Consider the following 23,985-nt stretch of genomic DNA (forward strand, 5'->3'; position numbering starts at 1 on the left):
TCAGTTTAAACTTTGTATAGATCTAATAAATTAGATAGGCTTGCTAATCCCAAAGGTTCAGTGCCAGAAATGCTGCTGTATGACTATCAGTGCATTACAGAGGATATTCAGTTGTTTGCAGATGATGAAAAAGGTTATTAGATATAAAGGGGAAAAGGTTATTAGAGACAGTGCTGATGTGGTCCTTCAGGTTGATTTGAGTATGTAAATGCATTGGGGGGGGGGAGGTGTCAGTTTATTGCAAAAATGTAATGTCTTTAAATTTGGGGTCCACTGATAGAATGTTGCATGCTCTGTTGGCAGAAATATATACTAGACGAAGTGGAAGAGGTAAGGGATCTTGGGGGTGATGATTGATAGAAATTTGAAGTTTAGGGGCCATGTTGTGAAGGTTAATCCAGAAGATTGCTGATATACTGAGAAGGTTGTTGATCAACAGAGAAAGAAGAGTAGTGATACTGTTGTATAAGGCCATATCTGAATTATTGGGCTCAGATCTGGTAACCAGAATTTGAAAGGGATGAATTAACCTTGAAATTGGTGCAGAGATGGGTAACAAAAATGATATCAAGATGGACTGTACAGTGTTAGTTATGAGAATAGACTGAGGACACATCAACCCGCAAAGTTTGATGGATAGAAGATGAAGCAGTGATGTTATCACTGCTTCATCATATTGCAATGATTAAACAACAGTTTAAACATTTCACTGAAATGAGATGTTTAAACTGTTGATGAATGATTACAGGATTGACACTAGGGTGATCTTTCATATGGCAGAACAAGGGAAGGAACAAGGACAAGGGGCTATCCCTGGAAGTTGTGAATGGAAGCAATGGGCAAGTGGGCAAGATTTTTTTTTTTTTTTTTTGCATCGACGGTGGTGGGACCATATAATTGCATTGTCTACTAGGGTGGTGAAAGATGAACAACTTTAAGGAGTGGTATCATACTTTGGTTGTCTAAGATGGACCTCTCACAATAAGTCTTGTGACTACATGCACATGGTGGTCCTAAATAAGAATAAAAATAATAATAAAATTAGTTTGAATGCACCGACCTTGGTATTTGGGATAATTTCTTATTTGTTTCTAACTGAATAAATCTGTTTCAAATTATTCAGTTAGCTCTCTACCATACCAACTTTGTTTATTCCATTATCCATTTCCATATTTCATTTGTGGCTTCACTAAAAATTATGCCTAAGTATTTCGAATTTTCTGAACATGGAGTTTAATCTGTTGATCATGGGGCAAGTAGGTTGCTCAATAATGTTAGGTTCTATGAAAGCATATATATAACAGGCTTATTATTATTATTACCTGACACCTACAATCTTCACAGGAGGGCAAGCTACTTCACTACACACATTTCATCATTATCCCTACTATTTAATCCTCCAACTACACACAACTCACCATCTCCACTACTTAATTCTCCAACTATACACAGTGCCATCCACCACCAACAATATTTTTTGTCTGTAAATTGCATCTATTCTCATCACCAATTTGCTGGTATGCAGGATAAAAACCCTGCTACTTCCATATAGGATTGGCTAACTCGCCCTCAGTTCAAAAAGCCCATATAAAGATTCCTTTCATTGTGATGAGAATCAAACTCAGGTTTTTTTCCAATCAAAGGGCACAATCTCCCATTGTTCTTCCAATTATGCTGTGGAGGTGCTTTCATGCAGATAGAATCACACAGTATTATGTAATCTTCCTTTGGTCATACCAAATGAACATGATTAATTCATTTTTTTTCAACTTGTGTTTTATTTTCAGGATGAGTCTGGTGCAGCTGCTATCAAGTCTGTTGAGTTAGATAATGTCTTGGGAGGCAGTCCTGTGCAGCATCGGGAAGTTCAGGATCATGAAACTAAACAATTCCTTTCATATTTTAAAAAAGGTGTAAGGTAAGAGACAATTTTCAGCAGATATCAGTGCAAATTTAGAACTTCTATCATTTATGGTATTGAAATTATAGTACTTACCTGATTCAGTTCATATAATTAATGCTTATCATTCTTTTAAATCAGTGAAAATAAGAGATTGATGTACTTGTGCAAATTAATTTTATCTGTTTTGAAATTTTAAATATTTGTTATAATCACTATTATGCTAAGACAGAAACAAATAAAAAAAGAACAAATTTTATGCAAATATTCTATTTCAGATATAGCCACTCACTGACTGTCTTTATAAACAAAGATATATTTTAAATATTAATCTTGTGCAATCATAGGCCATTACTATTTTGCTGGTGGTTTAGAGTAGGTATTCAACAGCATAATAGGAAAAAAGATGATGACACATAATAGGCCAGTTTGGAAGAAAATCATTTGAAAACAATTAGTAATGACATGACATAGTATCTAGTGCATCCCTTAAAGCATATTCTACACAAGCATCTCCACAGGGTCCAAAGGCCTTCTATGATTATTTACCCTTCCTCTCTCTCTCTCTCACACACACAACAGGGTAGAGAATCGGAAAGGATATTTGTTTCAATAATGAAATACTGTGAGTAGGCATATTTAAAATAATTATAATACCAGATAAAAACACATGTAATATATTTTATTAGTAAAATTTTTGCCTAAGTATTATAGACATCTTCAGTACAAAAAACACTTAATGGCAATTGAACATTTACAGACAATTCTAAAAAGTACCATCTAATTAGCTAATGTAAGATAACTAAAAAGGTCAGTAAATTTCCCAACTTTTAAAAAAAAAAACAGCTGTGTATTTAAACAAAATAAAATTAGGAAAGATTAGCTGATTTAAAAAGTACTATCTCCCACAAAGGGGATAGACGTAGACCATCGGATCAGTTTAAGTTAGGAGAGTGAAGTAGAGCTTCACACTTTTCTTTATATATAACCATTCCACAAGAATTGTCTTTTATGAGAAACTCTTGTTTGGTTCCAATGAACTCTGTGTCTAGTATTGATAGCATATGCTGCAAGTCCAGACTGTTTAGTCTCACGGTATTCAATATAAGACTTGTGTTATTCTAGCCAAATAAAAGCAGATCTTCCTGTTTGTCTGAAATGGGACCAACAAGAGCAAGGAATCTTCTAAGGACAAGCTTCTACCTCTCAATTATCTAAGCATCTACCAGATTCCTTCAAATTGGTAACATGATAGGTTTATCTGCCTTATTTTTTTATTTTATGTTAATTAGTTAAACTAAAAAACAAAGGAAAAAACAGAAAATACAGTGTTGTAGCATTAAGCTCTCAAGCCAAAGGTGGAGTAGTTAAGTATTTCATTGCTTCATTATTTCATTCTAAGCACACCAGTCAGAAATTCAATTTTTGACATCTTTCACCAAATATACTTGCAGTTGTTATTAACAGCTAAGATTATACATGTGAATATATCTTGATGTTCCATAATTTAACAGAATTTGAGATAAGGGTTTTCATATTACACCATTCAAAGTTCCCTTTGTGTATCATGTATATCTATTTTTTTTTTTTTTTAAATAGAATGTTATATGTTTTTTTTTTTTTTTTTTAGATACCTAGAAGGTGGTATTAAATCTGGGTTTAGGCATGTTGTAGATGATGTTGTGAAACGTTTACTACAAGTAAAAGGAAGGCGTAATGTACGCATATATGAAGTGGCCTTAAGTCCTGATTCCATGAACAAAGGAGATTGTTTTATACTTGATGTAGGACGTAATATTTATATCTGGGTAGGTGAGAACAGTGGAAAAATGGAACGGATAAAGGCTATCCAGGCTGCTAATGCCATTGCTTCTGATGTCCATGCAGGAAGAAGTACTGTGCATATAGTAGGTAAGTAAAATCTTTATAATAATTGAAAACACTGACAAAATAAATGGGTTAATGTTGATATTAACAGTAAGGAGTGCATAACTTTTATATTTGAAAAAATTCATTAAAAATTAATGTTTTCTAAAACATGAAATAATAATATTTGCTGTTGATTCTGTACTTAAAGGAAAAGATGAATAGAACATTGAATACTTAAAACTTAGAAACATTGAGTACTTTCATTTCATAATGAATATTCTTTAAGCCTCTTTTCATTGTAGATTAACTACTCATTTGACATATGTTTTGAGACATTTGGAATCTTTTTTATGAATGTTCAGGATGTATCTTTATTATTATTATTATTATTACTCCAAGATATCTTAAGAGATTATAGCCAATTGGATCTATTTATTCAGTGATTTATATTTCTTGGGCATCAATATGACATTGAACTATCTAAGAAGAATGCTAAGGAACTAATAAAGATTAAATACTAATTATGGTAGGAGAAATTAATTACTTATTCCTCATTATTTCATAAAATGCTAAAAACCAAGGATAAATATGGTTCATAAATTGAATACTTTCAGGATCATTAGTTATTACCCATCATGTGACAACAGATACTGTTACTGTGATTACATCACCCCCCCCCCCCATGGAGCCAGCATATTCATCGTAGGAGGTTCACTCAACCAATAACATATATGCTCCCACCCACAATTCTCCATATAAAAAATCTAGTCCTCACATCTTTTTCACTACATCTTTCCTAACTTTTTTATTATTATTATTACGGGTATCTCCATGGAGTCAGTAGACTCATCGCGGGAGACCCAAACTAGCAAAACAATATCTGTCATATCTCTTCTTGAATTCATTTACAGATGAAGAGCTCACAACAAAGTCAGGCAATGAATTCCACTCATTCACCACCCTCCAGGCAAAAAACCTTGTTCTGACACCTTTGTTAACCACACTCTTCTTTAATTTCCAGAGATGACCTCTTGTTCTTCCATCACTATCACACAGCTGAAACATTTCCCCTGCATCAATCCTATAAAAACCTTTTAGTAATTTGAATGTTTCTATCATATCCCCTCTTCTTCGCCTATCAACCAATCTCTGCAATCCACAAGCTCTCAATCTATCAACGTAGGGAACATTTTTTATATCACTCACCAACTTGGTCACTCTTCTCTGAACCCTCTCCACAGCCTCCTCATCTCCAAGGAATCCAGGTGACCAGACCTGAGCACAGTAATCCAAATGTGGAAGTATCAATGCTTTATAAAGGGGAATAATAACCTCTTTATCTCTGGATGTCAGTGTGTTCCTCAACAACCAAGTAATCCTATGTGCAATCTTGGACACCTTAGCAATGTGTCCTCTGAACTTCATCTCCTTATCTACCAATACCCCTAAGTCCCTAGCCTCATCAATCTCTTGGAGTACCTTTCCATCTATGTAGTACACAGCTGGTAATCTTTTAATCCCAAAATGCAAGACTTTACACTTTTCCACATTGAACTGACATCCATTTTCTTTTGCCCATTTTACCAGCTTATTTAAATCCTCCTGCAAACTTTCAACATCAGCTTGATTTTTTATTGCACTACACAACTTTGCATCATCAGCAAACAACTGAATATCTCCCTTTAAGCCGTTTCCTATATCATTTATATACAAATTAAACAACATTGGCCCAAGCACAGAGCCCTGAGGCACACCACTGGTCACCTGCCTCATTCTGGACTCGGCTCCTCCATACACCACCTTATGGTATCTCTCCCTGAGCCATTCTCCTATCCATATCACCAATTTAATATCCATTCCCATCTGCTCCAATTTGCGTAACAGTGTTCTATGGGGTATCCTGTCAAAAGCCTTAGCAAAATCCAGAAGTACCACTGTGTAGCCAGTTCCTTTGTCCAACTCTGATGTTATTCTATTATGGATAGTTAATAGATTGCTAAGGCAGGATCTACCTTTAACAAAACCATGTTGGCCTCTATAGAGTATCATATCCTGATCCACCCATTCTTGAATTTTGTCTTTAACCAACTTTTCCAATACTTTTACCACTACTCCTGAGATGGTGATTGGTCTGTAATTCAATACTGCAGTTTTAGAGCCACCCTTATGCAAAGGAACCACTTTGCCTAACTTCCACTCCCTAGGGACCATACCAGAGTTCAAACTTAAATTAAATATCCAGGTAAGAGGGGTTGACAATTCATTTGCACATTCACGCAACACCCGAGCTGATATTCCATCTAAGCCTACCGCAGTGTTTGCATTTAAGTTTCGCAATATATTTAATACCTCTGATTCTTTAGCTTCAATTCTCACATTAGGTATTGCTATAGGTATAGAGATATCCTCACTTGGGTGATAGACTTTTGAGAAGTGATCACTCAGTAACTCGACTATTACATCTGATTTTGTCACCTCAATACCATCAGCACCCACTAAGGTTATCCTTCAAGTCATTCTTCCTCTTACTTGCCACATAGCGGAAGAACTCTTTGGGATTACCCTTGATCTCTTTGGCTAAGGTCTTCTCATAATCTGATTTAGCTTTTCTTACTATGCTGGTAACCTTCCTAGCTTGAGCCTTGTACTGCTCATGGGTGTCCTGATCGCCCTTCTCCTTGTAAATTCTCCATAACATTTTCTTTTTTTGTAGTTCAAGCTTGATACTACTGCTCATCCATCTAATGCCTGCCTTGTTTGACCTCCTGACCATGGGGACACAATCTGATATTGCTTTCCTCAGATACCCGCTGATTTTATCCCAAGCACTGCTAACATCTTTCCCTTGCAATATGTTCTGCCATGGGATGGCTGCAAGCTCACTCCGAAGCTTGTTATAATTGCCTAACCTGTAGTTTCGTACATACCCCTTCTTAATAGAAAAATCCACAGATTTTGCAACCTCCCAAGTCAATACCACATGATCGCTTTCACCAACTGGAGGTAACGAGGTCACCTTACTTATGCATATAACCTCTGAACCAATAACCAGGTCCAACACTCTCACACCACGTGTCCCTTCAGTTACGTGCTGTTTCAAGTAATTATCTCGTAGCAGATGTATGAACTCCATTTCCTTTTTGCTACGTGATATTTCCTCCTTCCAATTGATATCACCATAATTAAAATCCCCCATAATAATCACTAAGCCTTCACTCATTGCACTAAGTTGCTGATGCATGAATTCAATATCTCCCCCTGTACTCCCTGGCCTATAGCAGCATCCAACTGTATATTTGGTTGCGTTGGTCACTATTTCGCACCAGACTGCCTCAAATGAACTCTCATTCACATGTCTATCATCATGATATACTACTTTCTTTGGCTGCAACACATCAGCTATCATCAACAGTACTCCTCCTCCTGTTCTATCTTCTCTATCCTCCCTGAAAATACTGTACCCATCACATTCAATTCCAGTGACCACATCTTCTGCTGACAGCCAAGTTTCACTAATGCCTACAACTTTTGGTGAGATTTCACTGACTAATGCCAAAAATTCTTCTCTCTTATTTCTAATGCTTCTAGCATTGGTATACAAAAATTGCAGATTCCCTCTAGATCTTGTACCGGCTTTAGAACTGATATATAAGTCGCTAACTACCGTAGTCCTATGCCGATATTTTTCCCCTCTCTTCTGCAATTTATTCTGCCTATAAGGATCAATAAATACACAATCAGTGCTAAAGTTTCTCTCTCTTACACTCAACCTTTTCAATATTAGTTTCCCTGCCCAATAACTTCAACCTGTTCAGAAAACAATAACTTCTTCAATCTCTTATGTCCTTCCATGTTAAGATGCAGTCCATCTCTAGCATACAACTGCCTTTTTCCTTCAAACACTCCAAACATCAACAAACTCCAGACCTCTTTTTCTGCACATTCTTGCAATCATATCATTCATTATCATTGCTCGTCTACTTAACTCGTAATTGTCAAAACGAGGCAGCACACACACTATTCTCCCATTGACACTTTTCCTCTTCACAATATCTAATAATGTTCTTAAATCTTTTCCTACCCGATTTATACTACCTCTCAGGTCATTCGTACCCACCATAACTATCATCTTGTCTGTTTCATGCCCTCTCTTTATTGCTAAAGCCACTCTTTCTATTGTACCATCAGCCAAGCACTCCTCATGCATACCACTCTCCATACCCTTAATCATAGAATCGCCATATATTTTACCACTATTAACTTCATTCAAGTTCACACTCATGGACTCATTCTCTACACTATTCAGCATGACTCTCCCAGCTTCATTACTCAACTCTCTATTACTTACCCCCCCACTCTCACTACATCTCATTTCTTCTTGGCCACTTTTGGTTTTATTATGTTGACTTCCAATCACTCCCATACTATTTATTACTGAATCATTCACCAAAGACTCACCCATATGTAATCCTGTTCTAGTTACTTCAGCTAAAGTAATCTCTATAGTCTTAATTTCTCTGTTTAACACATTAAACTCAGCTTTAACTTCCAGTATCTCCTTACCGATCACTTCCACTTCCTCATGAAGAAGATGAAGGTCATTTTTCATTTTCATAAACTCCCGCCGAAGTTCTTCCGCTACGGTCCCGATGTCAGCTTCCATTCCTAAACGCTCCAGCCTATCCCGACACTTCTCACATACGTCGACATTTTCTTTCTTTTCATTTTGCCAGACCGACCACAGATCCTTCACATTTTTCGGTGCATACATGTAGCAGTTTCCGCAACGCATCCATTGCGAAAAATCTAACGCTGAGCCAGCCTTTCGTGTAGTAGTAGAAGTCCTGCGCGCCGCTGACGTACGTTTCTTGTTGGACGCCATCTTTACACGTTGATATAGCGAAACAAACGGCAGTGAAAACACAATATATACAACACAGTTCTAAACAATAATACCACTGAAGGACACTTGTTTCTAACCGATGCACAATTTTAGCACAATTTGTGACAAAAAGCCACACTATATTTAACTTTAAAAACACGTTTTCTAGACTAGCTTAACTCGACCGCCACATTTACCAAGGACACTAGCGCCACCCATTAACTTACAAGATTGGATTCCTGTTCTTCCTCTCTCTCTCACCTACTCCTTTTATAATCCACTCTATTAATCCCATAAAATATCCTCACTAACTTTAACATCTTTATCTTATCACCTCTTTTCTGCCTACTGCCAACCATCACCCTCAGAGCTTGAATCTTATCTACTTCCTAAAGCACACTCTCATCAATACAGTACACAATCTTACATCTCTATACTTGTTAAAACTCTACCCCCACTCATTTGTCCAAGCTTGAAAGTAAATATTCAAATCTTCCTGAAGGAAATTAACATCAATGCTCCTCAACTTTGCATTGACATCAAATGACTGAAAATCCCATGTCAGTCCACATGAAATATTAGTAACAAATAAGAACAGATCCCTGGTGCACACCACCAGCTGCCTTCCTTTTTTGAGACACTTTCATCATACAAAACTTTGTTATTGTTCATAGATCCAGTCTTCAATCCATTTAACCAATCTATTTTTCATCTTATTTACTAAATCTTCAAGATCTCTAGCCTGATCACGGTCTTCAAATATAATTACCAATATAATATGTTATTGTATATATCATAATACCAAAATGTACAACTTTACTAACACTGAACCAACAGCTATTTTTACATGTGTACAATTCGAACATATTGAAATAATTTTTCAGATGCTGCATGTCAGACATGTTCCTGATTATGCTGTCTACCTTAGCATCATCAGCAAACATCTGTATGTCATTAAATGTAATTGAATAACAATGGACCAAGAATTAATAGCCACAGTTTTGTAGAATTACACCCCTATCACACACAACTCTTTTTGATATATGTCAGTCAACCATTCTCTTATCCAAGCTGATAGTTTATAATCCAATCTATTATTCTCCAATTTATGCAAAACAGCCTTCCATGATGTATTCTTTCTAAAGCCTTTGTGAAGTCCAAAAGTATCATGGTATATTCATTCCCCATGTCTAACTTGGATGTAACATTACTATAAAATGTGAGCAGATTGTTCAAACATGACCTTCCTTTAGTAAATCCATGCTATTCATTATACAGTATAGATTCTCTTTGAACCCATTTCTGTATGTGAGCTCTCACTAACTCTTCCAAAATCTTCACCATTGCTTCTGAGATGTCTAAGTCAAGGGTCACCAAACTTCTTTTACCATCGACCCCTTCAAGAGTTACTTGACTTTTTATCGACCCCCTCTATTTTACTATTACGTAATCATGATAGGACAAGCAAAAAAGATGCTTATGTGAGTTTTTAGATTTTTTATTTTATAGTTAGTGTTTATTATATGTATAATATATATTATTATATTACTATTACTATCACTAGTAATATCACTGGTGTTACTAGTGATATTAATATCACTGGTATTACTACCAGTCCTGCTCAACTCTTCAACATAGAGAAGTTTAGTTCGTGAATGAATAACTATTGAATTATAATATGTATGTTGATGAATTTTAGAACATTAACGCTCGCTTGTATGTCGATGCGCAAAAAATAAGACTGGGATCGAATACGTGTAAGTATAAGTAAATAAGAACCGCGCACGTGTCGCAATCTCGCTCCCGTTGTGCCGGCCGGGCAGGAACCACAACATCCGTTTATTGGTAAATACGTTATTTTGGCCTACTTGATTGTCCTCCGTAACTATTTTCATGACCTTGCTCCATCTTTCAGGTCCTATTCATGTCACTGTTCCCACGATTCACTCTTAATTGCATCGTTGTCATTCAGGATGGAGGTAATCCAAGTTAACCAAATTATATATTACCCGTACAATGATGTCTTATATTTTTCTATCGATCCCTAACAATGTTATATCGACTCCTGGGGGGTCTATATCGACCACTTTGGCAACCACTGGTCTAAGTCAATAGTTAGATGTATTAGTCTTTGCACTACCATTGTTCATCAATACTATCATATATGCTTTCCAGTCCTGTGGAATCTTTCTTGTTTTGACTCAAATTATACAACCAGTTCAGCTGAATGCTCTTTTAGCATCATGCTGATATCCTGTCATCACCTAGTGCTGAATTCTTATTCAGTTATGCAATAACTATAGTACCTCCTCCTCATGCATATGAGTTTCTTCATCCAGCATAGAGCATTCAAGCCCCCATGTTTCATATACACCAGATTGATTGCTCTTAGCAAAACTGGCACTCATTGAACAATCTTTCTGCATTTGCCATCCACATATCACCTACTCTCAATTATACAGTTAAATAAACCCAGTATAAGTTTGCAAGATTTATTAACTAAATATAGAGAAAATAGAGTAAGGGAGGGGTACAGCTGATGATTGCAAATGCATTGAAGCTAAAGAGAATAGGAGATCATGAATCCAAGCTTGTAGATGTGCAGCTCATTTGAAGCAGTCTTGGATAAGATAGAAGCCAATATGATAAGATATAAGCTAGGAATTCAAAGGATGATGTGAAAATATGAATGAGAAAATTATCAGAGTGAGTGCAGGTCAAGTAATTATCATGTGGACTTCTATGAAGGCATAGGAAGGAAGAAAGATCACATTGAAAGAAGGAAATGCATTTATTCACCTGCTAAGAGATAATTAAATGAAACGGCATTTGATGGAAGGAACTTAGCCTTTGAGAATGTTGGATCAGGTCATTGAATCAGAAGATCTGTCCATAATTAGGGTGGCCACATTGCCTTCACTTGGAGACCGTGATCATCCTTTGAGCAATACAAGGCTCAGGAAGATGTCAAGAAATGTGTCCAGCATGCTAAGGAAAGCAAAATCAGATTATTAGAAAAAATTAGCTGGGTAGGCAAAAGGAAACCACACACCAAAAACATTCATTTGCTGTGTGACAAAGTAAGAGGCAGAATATGGACAGATAACTTTAATTAGTGCTGATAGTAGCAAGGTGACAGAAGCAAACAATATATTTGAGTTACTTAGTGACCACTTTGCAAGGCTCTGTGATCTGAGTGAGAATATTGCTTTGTGACAGAAAATGAAATGAGACTAGAGGTTGATGAATTGGAACTACTTGGGATAAAACAAGAATATAATTTCTTTTGAAGTGCAATATACCTGGATTTGAATCCTGTCTGGAACACGAATCTCTATAAGGGATTTTTACTTAAAGTTGAGTTAACTAATTTCATGGAGATGGATGCATTTCTCCTTTCAGAAGCGTTTTTCTCTTATCCCTTCAAGACAAATAGATTAGTCAGAAAATGCACACAGTTGACAGCCATGGTAGACTCTAAGGTCGGACTAACTGCCATGTCATAAACATTAATGAAATTTCTATAAAGTGAAGTTTCTAGGCTGTGACATGCTGTTGAGCCTAACATGTAAGGCGAAGATGAGAAGAGATGAAACTAAATTTAAATGAATTGTTTATATTAACTCTTACAGTAATTTTGTTTAAAAAATAGTGTACAGTCAGTCACATCAAATTACTTGACTGACTGTACTGATATGCAGCACACAGTGAAGTGCTGACTGAGCCAGTACTAGAATATGTGATGTATACTTGAATATGGTGTATATTTTGAAACTGAAATGTATAAAACTGAAAAGAAAAAAAATAAAATTAACTAGAAACTAATTGACTTTTATTTTGGGCTGGTCTGACCACACTTTTAAACATTAATCTGAAGGATTTATAAGTTACATCTTTCCTTTTTTTTAATGCTAAATATGCACATCATATTTTGCTTTAGCATTTAGTAATCTTAGTACTTTCTTAGGCTCCTTCAAAATATTCTCTTGGAAATGCCAAACCAGTACTTTTTCCTTTTCACAAGACCTTATCTGATTTTCCCTTTCAGTCGTTTCCGACCGTAGGTGACTTTGTAGGCATTGCCCACAAATGTTTAGGTAAGAAATTATTTTTGCTTTTTTATTTTTTATTTTCCTGTTTAAGATGGAAGCAGTACTGAAGGAGAAGTGATGGCATTTTTTGAAGAGGTGGATGTAATGTTGATATTAAAGATTCAGAAGAAGGTGGAGATGATACAAAGTATTCCTGGTGAGACTTTTACTGGGTAGTTCACCATTGCTTTCCCCAACTCCCCAATTTTATCCAGGCTCAGGACTAGCATATGGCTGGGACGTGTTCATGGGGCCTGTTTGCCTGTTCTGGGGAACGAAAAACCAGAGTTTCTGGGTGAAAAAAAAAACCCTACCTCCGTATGAGACCGGCTAACTCACCTTTAGTTGAAAGAGACCATATAAAGGATTCCTCATACCACTGATGGGAATCAAACCCAGGTCTTTCTGATCAAAGGGCTTCATCTATACTGACTGAGATACGGGAGATACGGAGGCTCCTTTTCACAAGAAAAGAATGAAAATCATCCATCACTGAAAAGCTTTTGCAAACATCCATGTCACTAGAAGTGTAATGAACAGTGATCAGTAAGATTAAGTAAGGGCTTTATTTCCATATGGCCAGAAAGATGTCATTTACATTAGTTATAATATTAAATTTGCTGAGAGCAGTACCTGTACTTGCTGCTTAGTATTATTATTCAAGTTCTAACACATTTCCATACAACTGTTAGAAATGTTTAGGTAAGAAATTATTTTTCCTTTTTTTTTTTTTTTTTTTTTCCTGTTTAAGATGGAAGCAGTACTGAAGGAGAAGTGATGGCATTTTTTGAAGAGTTAGGAGGTGGATGTAATGATGATATTAAAGATTCAGAAGAAGGCGGAGATGATACAGATTCAGAACATGCAGCAGAATCCAGCATATCACTTTTCAAGTATGTAGCATAACATTGGCATCTGAACTTCTTAAATCTGCTGAAAATTTTAAATATTTTAGTAATAATATGACTTTTCTGATCAAAAGTTTATTAAAATAATATATGCATTTCTATTTAAAGTTCTTAATAAACTTTAATTGAATATTATAATATATGTATTATTTTTATTATCATAAATTTAGTTTAATCCTTTATCCAAGTGTGAGCAAACAAAGTTTGCGCCTGAAAGTATCTTCAGGACTGGGTTAAGGTGATACAACACTAGGGCAACTCGTTGCAAAGGTGGAGCAAGATAGCAAGATACCAACACTCCTATCTTAGTATCTCCTATAATGCAAAACACATCTCCTTGCGGATATGTCTAATGTTATGCATTAAGGGAAGGGCCACTACCCAGACCGGTTTCGACCTTTATTGAGGTAGAATGGGAGTTCATGCCTTTCATCACTGGTCTCTTTAGATTTAAAAAAAAAAGTTGTGCTGAGAGTCAGCTTGATAGTGAGAGAGGAGGAGAAAAGATAGAGTGGATAGTAGTAGATAGTTAAGAGGCCTCAGTCGATCTACTTGGCCTGACTTAAATGTCAGCACCAAACAGATCTCCGACATTATCTCCCTCCATCCGTTCTTTTCAGCTTTCCCCGGTCAGTCACCTCTTCAGGTGTCTGCTCGAGGAAAGTGGGGAAAAACAAATGAAAGAAGCACCACATGTAAAAGAGGAACTAGTAAATAACATTAAAAATTACATATAACAATTTGTAAGAAACTAGGAAAATTCTGAAATTTCAACCTGAATGACCAGTTTAATACTGAGAAGAGCGGGGGCAGAGCCTGGCCTGGGTGATGCAGCCCACAAGGAGCTGCACCGCCTCGGTGTAAGCCTTCGCAGCCCAGGATCTCAGGATACCCCCTCCTGTGTGGAATATACATAGACCTTTTTTTACAACAAAATTCTAATCTGAAAGAGGACAAGAAGAAGAAAAAACAAACCAGAATTTTTATTTTTTTTTTTGTGGCAGTTCGATACTAGGAGTCGACTGACTTGTTAGGCGAGGTTTAAATCCTCCTGCTGTCTATTGTTATGGGTTTTAATGATGAGATCTGCTAATTTGTCTCCACGGATGTGGTTTAGCATGTAGAGGCCTCTGTGCAGTGCTAGTCCCACGTCGTCCTCTGCATCGATAAGACCAATGATCTTTTCAGGAGTGATTTCATTTATATTATCGACAAACACGTCGTTCCATTTTGCACTGACGACTCTTGGCCCGTTTTGTCCTGTGAGTATCAGTTGAATGTCTCCGAATGTTTCTATTGCTTTTCGTAGTCTCGCCGCCTTCTCGGGGAAATCTTTTAAGAGATGCAATATAGGTGCATTGGCCTTTGCATGAGGGAACTTTGTGGGTTCTGAAGTTGACTTTATATTTCCAACTTGTGCCGGACTTCCTTGTTTCGATTTTTTAATATTTACTTCTTCAGGGCTGGCTGGCCTCTTTTGTGTGGTTTCTGCATTGTTGATTTCCATATCTACTGCCTCCGTGTCCTCGTCTATTGTGACAGCAGTGATAGTTCCGTTTTGTTGGTGCTGCTGGTTATTTTCGGTTGCTACGTCTGTAGTGGCGGTTTGATCGGTGGCCAGTTCCTCCTGCCCTTCATCTCTCCTGGTTGCAGGCTTCTCCACTGGTGTACTTGGCAGTGTTTCGGAGGTGGCGGCATGATTCTTTGTTGTTCCCTCATGCGCGGCCTTCAGGGTGGGGAAATCATTCGGTTCTGCGCCGATAACATTTTGGGCTGTTGTTTCCTTGTTGGACGTAATAGTGCCTCCCAATTTTTCGGCCAGATTTATGTCCGGACAGGTGTCTATTTTATGGCTGTTAATGCCGATTGGCACTGTGCTAGTGTATGACCCGCTGTTAGGCAGTTCTTACACTTTAACTTAGGGCACTGGGCCCCGAGATGAGTCAGGGCTCCACATTTAAAACATTGCCTCTTTACTCCCGGGTAACTTACCATTACCCTGGCCGATCCGATCATTACAAAATTCGGAACTTCTGTTTTCATCGTTAACGAGAACGTGACTTCCCCCGACATCCATTCAGGATAGTCAGTGTCTTTGCCTACTTGGACATCTTGTACGGTTCCCCATTTCGAAAAGACTTGATTAATTATGTCGTTCCCTCCTTCTAGGTATTCCAGAGGGAATCGCTCTATTCTCATCTTTTTAGAGATGCTACCAACGACAAAAGGATGGCAAAGTTTCCCTTGACACTCAACCCCTTTGAGTAGTTTCTCCCTTGTTGTTGTATTTTTACAAACTACTTGATATCTGCCACCCCCATAGGGGGTAAAGCCAGAAATATTATCTGCCCCTACGTAGTCAATTAGCGCTTTCGCAAACGTCCTCTTGTGTACACTTGCGTCGATTTCGAACCCGAGGGTTCTTACTCTCGGTAGAGCCGAAGACATACTTCAAAAAAGGGGAAGAGTCGACCCTTGTACGATCCGAGTCCACAAAAGGACAGACCTGTAGAAAAGGCCAAGCTTTCCCTGTTTGCAGATAAGAAAAAACTGTTAAACTTAGGTACAGGGGGAACACAAAGAACCAAAGAAAAAGACAAAGGGTTCTTACCAAGGCAGCAGGACTGTAATAGGAGCTCTCTCTCGGGGTCTGGAAACTGGAATCCAAGGCTGGGATACTTTCACTGCAGAGCTGGAACATGGAGCTTTCTCTCGGGGCCGCTGAATCTGGAACTTGTCTCATCAGTGAGTAGCTAGACCTAGTGGTCTCTTCAGTGGGAGCCAGGCCCAAGTCGATATCAGACAGAAGCATTAGCAGGTCATCTCCACCTATAGGAATTGCCAATTGGTGTGCCACCCTTTTTTTTAATAAATTACTCTGGATTTAGAGAAAGATGTTGAAAGTTTATTTTCCACTTGGTTAGAGTATAATAAATTTAGTTTAATCCTTTATCCAAGTGTGAGCAAACAAAGTTTGCGCCTGAAAGTATCTTCAGGACTGGGTTAAGGTGATACAACACCAGGGCAACTCGTTGCAAAGGTGGAGCAAGCTACCAACACTCCTATCTTAGTATCTCCTATAATGCAAAACACATCTCCTTGCGGATATGTCTAATGTTATGCATTAAGGGAAGGGCCACTACCCAGACCGGTTTCGACCTTTATTGAGGTCTGTTCAGTGGGAGCTTTGTTTCTTCTTTGTTTCTTCTTTGTTTGTTCACACTTGGATAAAGGATTAAACTAAATTTATTATACTCTAACCAAGTGGAAAATAAACTTTCAACATCTTTCTCTAAATCCAGAGTAATTTATTAAAAAAAAAGGGTGGCACACCAATTGGCAATTCCTATAGGTGGAGATGACCTGCTAATGCTTCTGTCTGATATCTCGACTTGGGCCTGGCTCCCACTGAAGAGACCTCAATAAAGGTCGAAACCGGTCTGGGTAGTGGCCCTTCCCTTAATGCATAACATTAGACATATCCGCAAGGAGATGTGTTTTGCATTATATAGGAGATACTAAGATAGGAGTGTTGGTAGCTTGCTCCACCTTTGCAACGAGTTGCCCTGGTGTTGTATCACCTTAACCCAGTCCTGAAGATACTTTCAGGCGCAAACTTTGTTTGCTCACACTTGGATAAAGGATTAAACTAAATTTATTATACTCTAACCAAGTGGAAAATAAACTTTCAATATTTTTATTATCATTATCAATAAAAATATACTGGGTCTTCTCGCTTTCACTTAGATCTTTTCAAACACCAGTCTGATATTGGGTGAATGGATATATCTGTTGCGAACCTGTAGATGGGAGATGTGCTTCATTGCCTAGTGTGAGATTATTATATATATGTGTGTGTGTGTGTGGAAAGTTTTTTACCTTGGGTATATATATGAGAAGACGATGAGAAATACTGTTTCAAAGAACAGAAGCAGATGGATTGAAAGAAGAGGAAGATAAATTGGTTATGTAAGTTTGAATCTAGACTGTAAATGGATCTTGACCAGAAGCTGCTCCTGGTCAGAAGGAAAAAAGAAAAGGGGAAGGTCTAAACTAACTTGGCAGAGAATGGCAGAAAAAGTAAGAAGGATGGTCTTGTCATGAGGGCTGAAGAGTGTCCGAATTAGTTGCAAAAGACAGGGTTAACTGGAGAAGATGTCTTTATTTGTCACGGGGCACAAAGATGATAAGTAGGTAGTTGCCAACAATATTAATACAAAGCAGCATGCTTAAAAAAATTGATCACATTTTTAAAAAATGTATTTAAGTTTTAAATTAACATGGATATCTGAGCTATTTCATCATATTCCAGTTGGTTGGAAAGACTGTGTTCATAGATGTGAGAAATGTTATAAGCCTTTCCAATAAAGTCTCACTGTGTCTTAGGTGGGGAATTGGATTTTTTTTTTTTTTTAAATTCTGGTTGATGAATATTTTTTCTTTTATTTTGTGCAAAAAAAATCAAAAATAGTGGGGAGGGGATTCTGCTTATTTGAAGACCAAAAACTTAACTTTGATTTGAAAAGTCTTATGAAATATTCATGTGGGATTCAAAAAGGGATGATCTTCAACTACCATATTTTTCGATAGATATCTATACAAAAAAGTCTAAATTCGTTAAAAATGAACATGTGCAATATACATTAGAAAGGTATGAGAGGTAAATCAAATATAATAATAAAACTAAGGTAGAAGTATTACTTAATATTTATTGAACATTACACTGTCCAAATCCAAAATTCTTCATCAGACTCAATATTGAAAGAATCAATTGCGTTAAAAATTTCGTTGGGTATTTCTTCAGCTTCATAATCATTGTCACTGGACACCACTGCATTCCCTTGTGCTTTAATGAAACCATTTCTAACACAATTTTCACTTACAGCAGCCCAACTTTCTACAATCCATGTAACTATATCTTTATATGATGTTCTTTTCATCTGCCCTGTTTTGTTATATTCATGGATGTCATTCATCATCCAGTCTTCCCACGTAGCCCGCAAATTGTCTTTGAATGGTTTATTTACTGCAAGATCAAGGGGTTGGAGTTTTTTTGTTAAACCACCTGGAATGACTGACAATTTGAAATACTTACAATTGTTTTAACTTCTGCTGTCGTGTGTGTCCTATACGAATCTAACACTAACAAAGATTTTGGGTTGAAAAATGCCATTTTTCTCTTTTGCCACACATTCTCCAACCAAAATTTTATAACCTCGGAATTTATCCAACCTTTATCATTAGCAGTAACAATATCTTTGGAATCACAGCCTTTCGGAACAGTCTTTCTTTTGAAAATAACCATCGGTGGCAGTTTGGAACCATCTGCAGTTATGCAGAGAACCACAGTAAAGTTAGACCTTTCGTGCCCTGTTGTAGCAACTGAAACTTCTTTTGCTCCCTTCAGATTCACAATCCTACAACTAAGCATGTCAAAACTTACGGGAACCTCATCCATATTCCCAAAGTGACAAGCATCAACCCCACACAAGTTTTCTCTCAGAAACAAACGAAATTTAGTTATTTTCTCTTCCCAGTCGCACGGCAAATTTTGTCCAACACTAGTGGAGGAGCGCACACTTAAATTGTTTCTCTTCATAAATCCATAAACCCAAGATGGGTATGCCTTGAAATCCTTTGTTATTGTTTTGCGAAATTCTTTTAGATTCATGCAACACCCGACAGTAGATATTCTCATACCTTTTAGCTCTTTCACTAACAACCCAATCAAACAGTTTTTTTTTCTATGGTTGGCCACAAACAAAATGAGGTTTAGAAGTTGGCCACTTCTAAACCTCATAGTACGTTTCCTCGTATGGAAACATTTCAGGACTGTTTCAGCCTTTCGCTATTCAATACCAGCTTCTCGATTCCCTTTTTCCTATGCTATTTCTACCACTTCAAGCTTGAACTGTGCTGTGTAGAATTTTCTCCAAGAAGTACTTCTGTCTTCCATGGGTAATTCAGATCTAATAACAAAATATAAACAAATAATGATTTACTTTATGAAATATTTTAAATCGGGATGTACGAATAATGTAACTTCATAAAATACAAGAAAATGTACATCTACCTTTCAATTGTTGATGCAACTAGTTACAAGAGAACGATTACTAGCAACGCACGTGCTTTTAAAGAATTCCTCCTTCCTCTGTTCTGTACTTCCTAACTCTACCGCTAGTTGGTGCATGCGCGTTATCTATACATCAAAAGGAGTGATGAAAATGTTGGGGGGGTGGGCGTTATCTATAGAAAAATACGGTATATGATAAATGACATATAGACCTCTGAAACCACTGTAGCAAATTGTGATCTTTATTTATTTAGAAATAAATTATATAAAAACCTAATTTAAGTCCATTTTTATGACATGCCGTATGATCCATTTCATACTTCTGTATAATCCCCACCCCCCCCCCCCCCCACCCCCCCCCCCCCCCACCCCCCCCCCCCCCCACCCCCCCCCCCCCCCACCCCCCCCCCCCCCCACCCCCCCCCCCCCCCACCCCCCCCCCCCCCCACCCCCCCCCCCCCCCACCCCCCCCCCCCCCCACCCCCCCCCCCCCCCACCCCCCCCCCCCCCCACCCCCCCCCCCCCCCACCCCCCCCCCCCCCCACCCCCCCCCCCCCCCACCCCCCCCCCCCCCCACCCCCCCCCCCCCCCACCCCCCCCCCCCCCCACCCCCCCCCCCCCCCACCCCCCCCCCCCCCCACCCCCCCCCCCCCCCACCCCCCCCCCCCCCCACCCCCCCCCCCCCCCACCCCCCCCCCCCCCCACCCCCCCCCCCCCCCACCCCCCCCCCCCCCCACCCCCCCCCCCCCCCACCCCCCCCCCCCCCCACCCCCCCCCCCCCCCACCCCCCCCCCCCCCCACCCCCCCCCCCCCCCACCCCCCCCCCCCCCCAGGCAAAACTAAGATTTAAACCAAACTGGCAAAAATAAATACAAAAAATAAACAAACTCGAGATACAAATTCTAATTACAAAGTAAGAATACTAAATGATTCAAGCATAAGAAATTTATACGAACAGAGGATTAACAACTACTTAGAAAAAATACAAGAAAATGAAGACATTGAGAAAGAATGGAATAATATAAAAGAAATCATCGCATCAGCAGCATATGAAAGTCTAGGAACACATAAACAAATATCATAAAAATAAAAAATTACATATATGGGACAATGAAATAAAGCAATGATAAAAAGCTGGTCAAATAGCAAAAAACAAAATGAAATTGAATATAAAAAAGACAGCAATAGCCAAAATAGAAACCAGAAAAAGAAAGAGAAGGCTGGGGGAAAATTACATCATATTTAGAAAATGACAAAGAAAATAAGACCACGTGAGTACAAAATACTAAAACACGTGAATGCAGATAGAAAAGAAACTGCAAATAAAAATTGTGAAGTAGATGTAAAAGAATTCTTGGATTACTTTACAGATATAATATAGTCACGTGCTATATAGGACGTGTAATATAGGACGGATAATACTGCCATCAAAAATAATTACACCAGAAATTTACAAAATACCTTAAATGATAGCATAAAAATGAAAGAATTAAAGGACAAACGAAATAAAAAAAAAATGGCAAATCAGCAGGGGACAAAAGATGGGACAAACTCCGAACTGTATAAATTTGCTGAAAAAAATTTCATCAGATTATTAACATTTTTAAAAAATACATATACAAATGGACAAATACCATATTGAATGGAATACAAGTATAGTAATACTTATATTTAAAAAGGGGAAAAAACAAAACCTGCTAATTACAGACTTTAGATTATTGAATACATGCTACAAAATATATAGCAGAATACTTAATAAAAAATTGAAAATATTCAGTGAAAAAATATTATTCGAATGTCAAAATGGATTTAGAAAAGGACGTTCTACAATGGATGAAGCTTTGTTTAAAACTGCTCATAGAAAAAAGAAGAAAAATTAATTTGGACACTTAAACGGCATTTGACAAAGTAAAAAACCTATATACTGTTTGATATACTCCAAAGAATAAATATACCTAATATTTTACTACATGAAATATTGAATTTATACAAAGATAATGAAATAAAAATAAATGAAAAATTGCCTGAAAAACAATATCAACCAAGGAGTAAAACATGGGTGCCCTCTGTGCCCAACACTTTTCAATATGAAATATTAACACAGTGGAACACTCCTTGAGCAATCAAGTACAGCAATTTCCCTATGATCAGGTAATAATCCCAGATAAGGAAGACAATTTACAAAGAGCAAAAATAACGCTATAGTAGAATAGTTTGGAATGAAAATTACAATCGATAAAAGTAAAACAATGGCATTTAGTGAATAAACTCCAGTTAGAAGGAAAATAGTTATTGATAATAAAATAATTAAACAGATAAATACTTTCAGTTATCTTCATCATACAAATCAAGGATTTAGGCCAGAATGGCCTGTTCCGGCCTTAGAAGTATTCGTTTCAGAGTTATCTTGGATATGAAATATCAAAGGAAGGAGAGAAAGACATAAAATTAACATTTTCAAACTTTTTACAGATTATAGGCCTGATAAATAGAACACTCAACCCAAATATCGTACAAAAAGAAACACGCTTGCAAATATCCAATACTTTAGCAGTGTCCACTGAAATTTCGGCTATAAACAAAGAATAAAAACAAGTGAATTGAGATTCATGAGAAGAAAACTGCAAATTACACATTATTAGATCAAAGAAGGAACGAAGACATTTTAAAAGAACTAAAAACAAAATCAATAGAAGGAAAAGTAAACAATTCTAACCAAAATTGGTTTGAATATGCAAACCGAATGGTCAACTCCCGATATCCGAAACAAATGCTAAAATATAAGCCAATTGGAAAGAGAAGGCAGGGGAGAAAACGATAATGGATGGAAAATGAGACCGGAACAGACCAACATGGCCTAAACCCGTAATTTGTGTGGTGATGATATGAAGATAACCTATTGGGAAATAAATAAAAACACCATGTTTCTGTTTATTTTTGTTGTAAGTATATTTGTTAATAACTAGTTATTAAATAAGTAATAAAAATTACTAAGATAACCGAAATAAAAGAATCTTCTAAAAATAAAATTATCTCACGTGAAAAGTTTTGGTCCCCCAGCTACAACGTTCAAACGCCGGTTGTTCTTTCATTGCCCTTTAACAGACAGCCCATTATACAAAAACGCTGCTGTGAGAGAGTGCTAGAGTTCCAGGAGACCACAACACTGTAAATTATTTTTTAAAAGACGTGGGCCAGGTCCCAACATTAATACTCGTAAATACCTAAGTTCATACATTAAACTAACATAAGTATTAATAATTAATTATGGCATAATCAAAAAGAGTATTAGTACACACATGTATACGGTGTGGCATGTTCACAAATATAAAGTTACATTCAAATCAGTTATCAAACCTGGACTAATGAAATCTTGTAGCATATTTTAGTTTGCTCAGGCCAACATCATTAAATTAATTTCCAATGATTTTCGTTGACATATCGCATTCTGATCACCAAAAATTTATAATATTATTATTATAAGTACTTACGAGTGGATCCAGACTTTTTCTCCTCTGTGCTGGTAGTTTGTATCGCTCTGTAGGCTTCAGTTGGATGAATCAAATTCTGTTGCGTCACAAACAACTTCAATACGAGATTTCTTAACATCACAAATAAACAAAGTCCCTTGTCTCTTATTCATATTAAATTTGAAATCTGCAGGCCTATTACTTTTAAAAAATCACGGCACTCCGGTTTCCAAACAAGCACTTTCACCCTACACTACGAACTTGCGAAGAAAGGAATCAGTGTTACTAGATTTGAGAAACAGATACAGACTAACTTGATCTTTAATTTCAGTGGAAAATTTTTCTTTATATTGCCTTGCTGATTGGTCACTGGCATTTGCTACACAGATGTCATTTCGTTCAGATTGGAGAGCAGAGGATACCCGCCCGTGGCTGTAATTGGCTGGCAGGCAGTCTTTTTCTGCTTGTCATAAATAGCCAGAGGCGTAGCTAGTGGCGGGTGGTTATGGATAGCCCCAGGAGTCATTTCGAAATTTGCAGTTCATTTTAAATAGTCTTGAGAACTCATTTCAAAATATTGTAATACTACTGCGATTATTCCTGACGATCGTGTTGCTAATTGTTAGAGGAGTTTTTCTAAAAATGAAATTGATTAAGAATTACCTACATTACTATGAAATAGACTTCCCCAATGTCATCGACGATTTTGCTAACAGAAAAACAACAAAAATAACATTTAAGAATGTTGAATTAACGTTTTCCTTCAGAAATAAAGTGTTATTCAGAAATAAA

General features: G+C 37.4%; 1 protein-coding gene across 1 annotated transcript in view; it reads left to right on the forward strand.

The window, feature by feature from the left end:
* The window catches only part of LOC150093414 (gelsolin, cytoplasmic-like), a 154,321-nt gene that overhangs the window by 23,408 nt on the left and 106,928 nt on the right, over positions 1–23,985 (forward strand). Inside the window, exons 4-6 of the mRNA XM_090413610.1 lie at positions 1,788–1,918; positions 3,531–3,811; positions 13,494–13,635. Coding sequence (XP_090269736.1) covers positions 1,788–1,918; positions 3,531–3,811; positions 13,494–13,635 — 554 coding nt within the window. The remainder of the gene's footprint in view (positions 1–1,787; positions 1,919–3,530; positions 3,812–13,493; positions 13,636–23,985) is intronic.

The sequence above is a fragment of the Typopeltis vanoorti genome, chromosome 24 (genome assembly GCF_054136105.1).
Source record: "Typopeltis vanoorti isolate ZY-2024b chromosome 24, IOZ_Tvanoo_1.0, whole genome shotgun sequence".
Classification (NCBI taxonomy): Eukaryota; Metazoa; Arthropoda; class Arachnida; order Uropygi; family Thelyphonidae; genus Typopeltis; species Typopeltis vanoorti.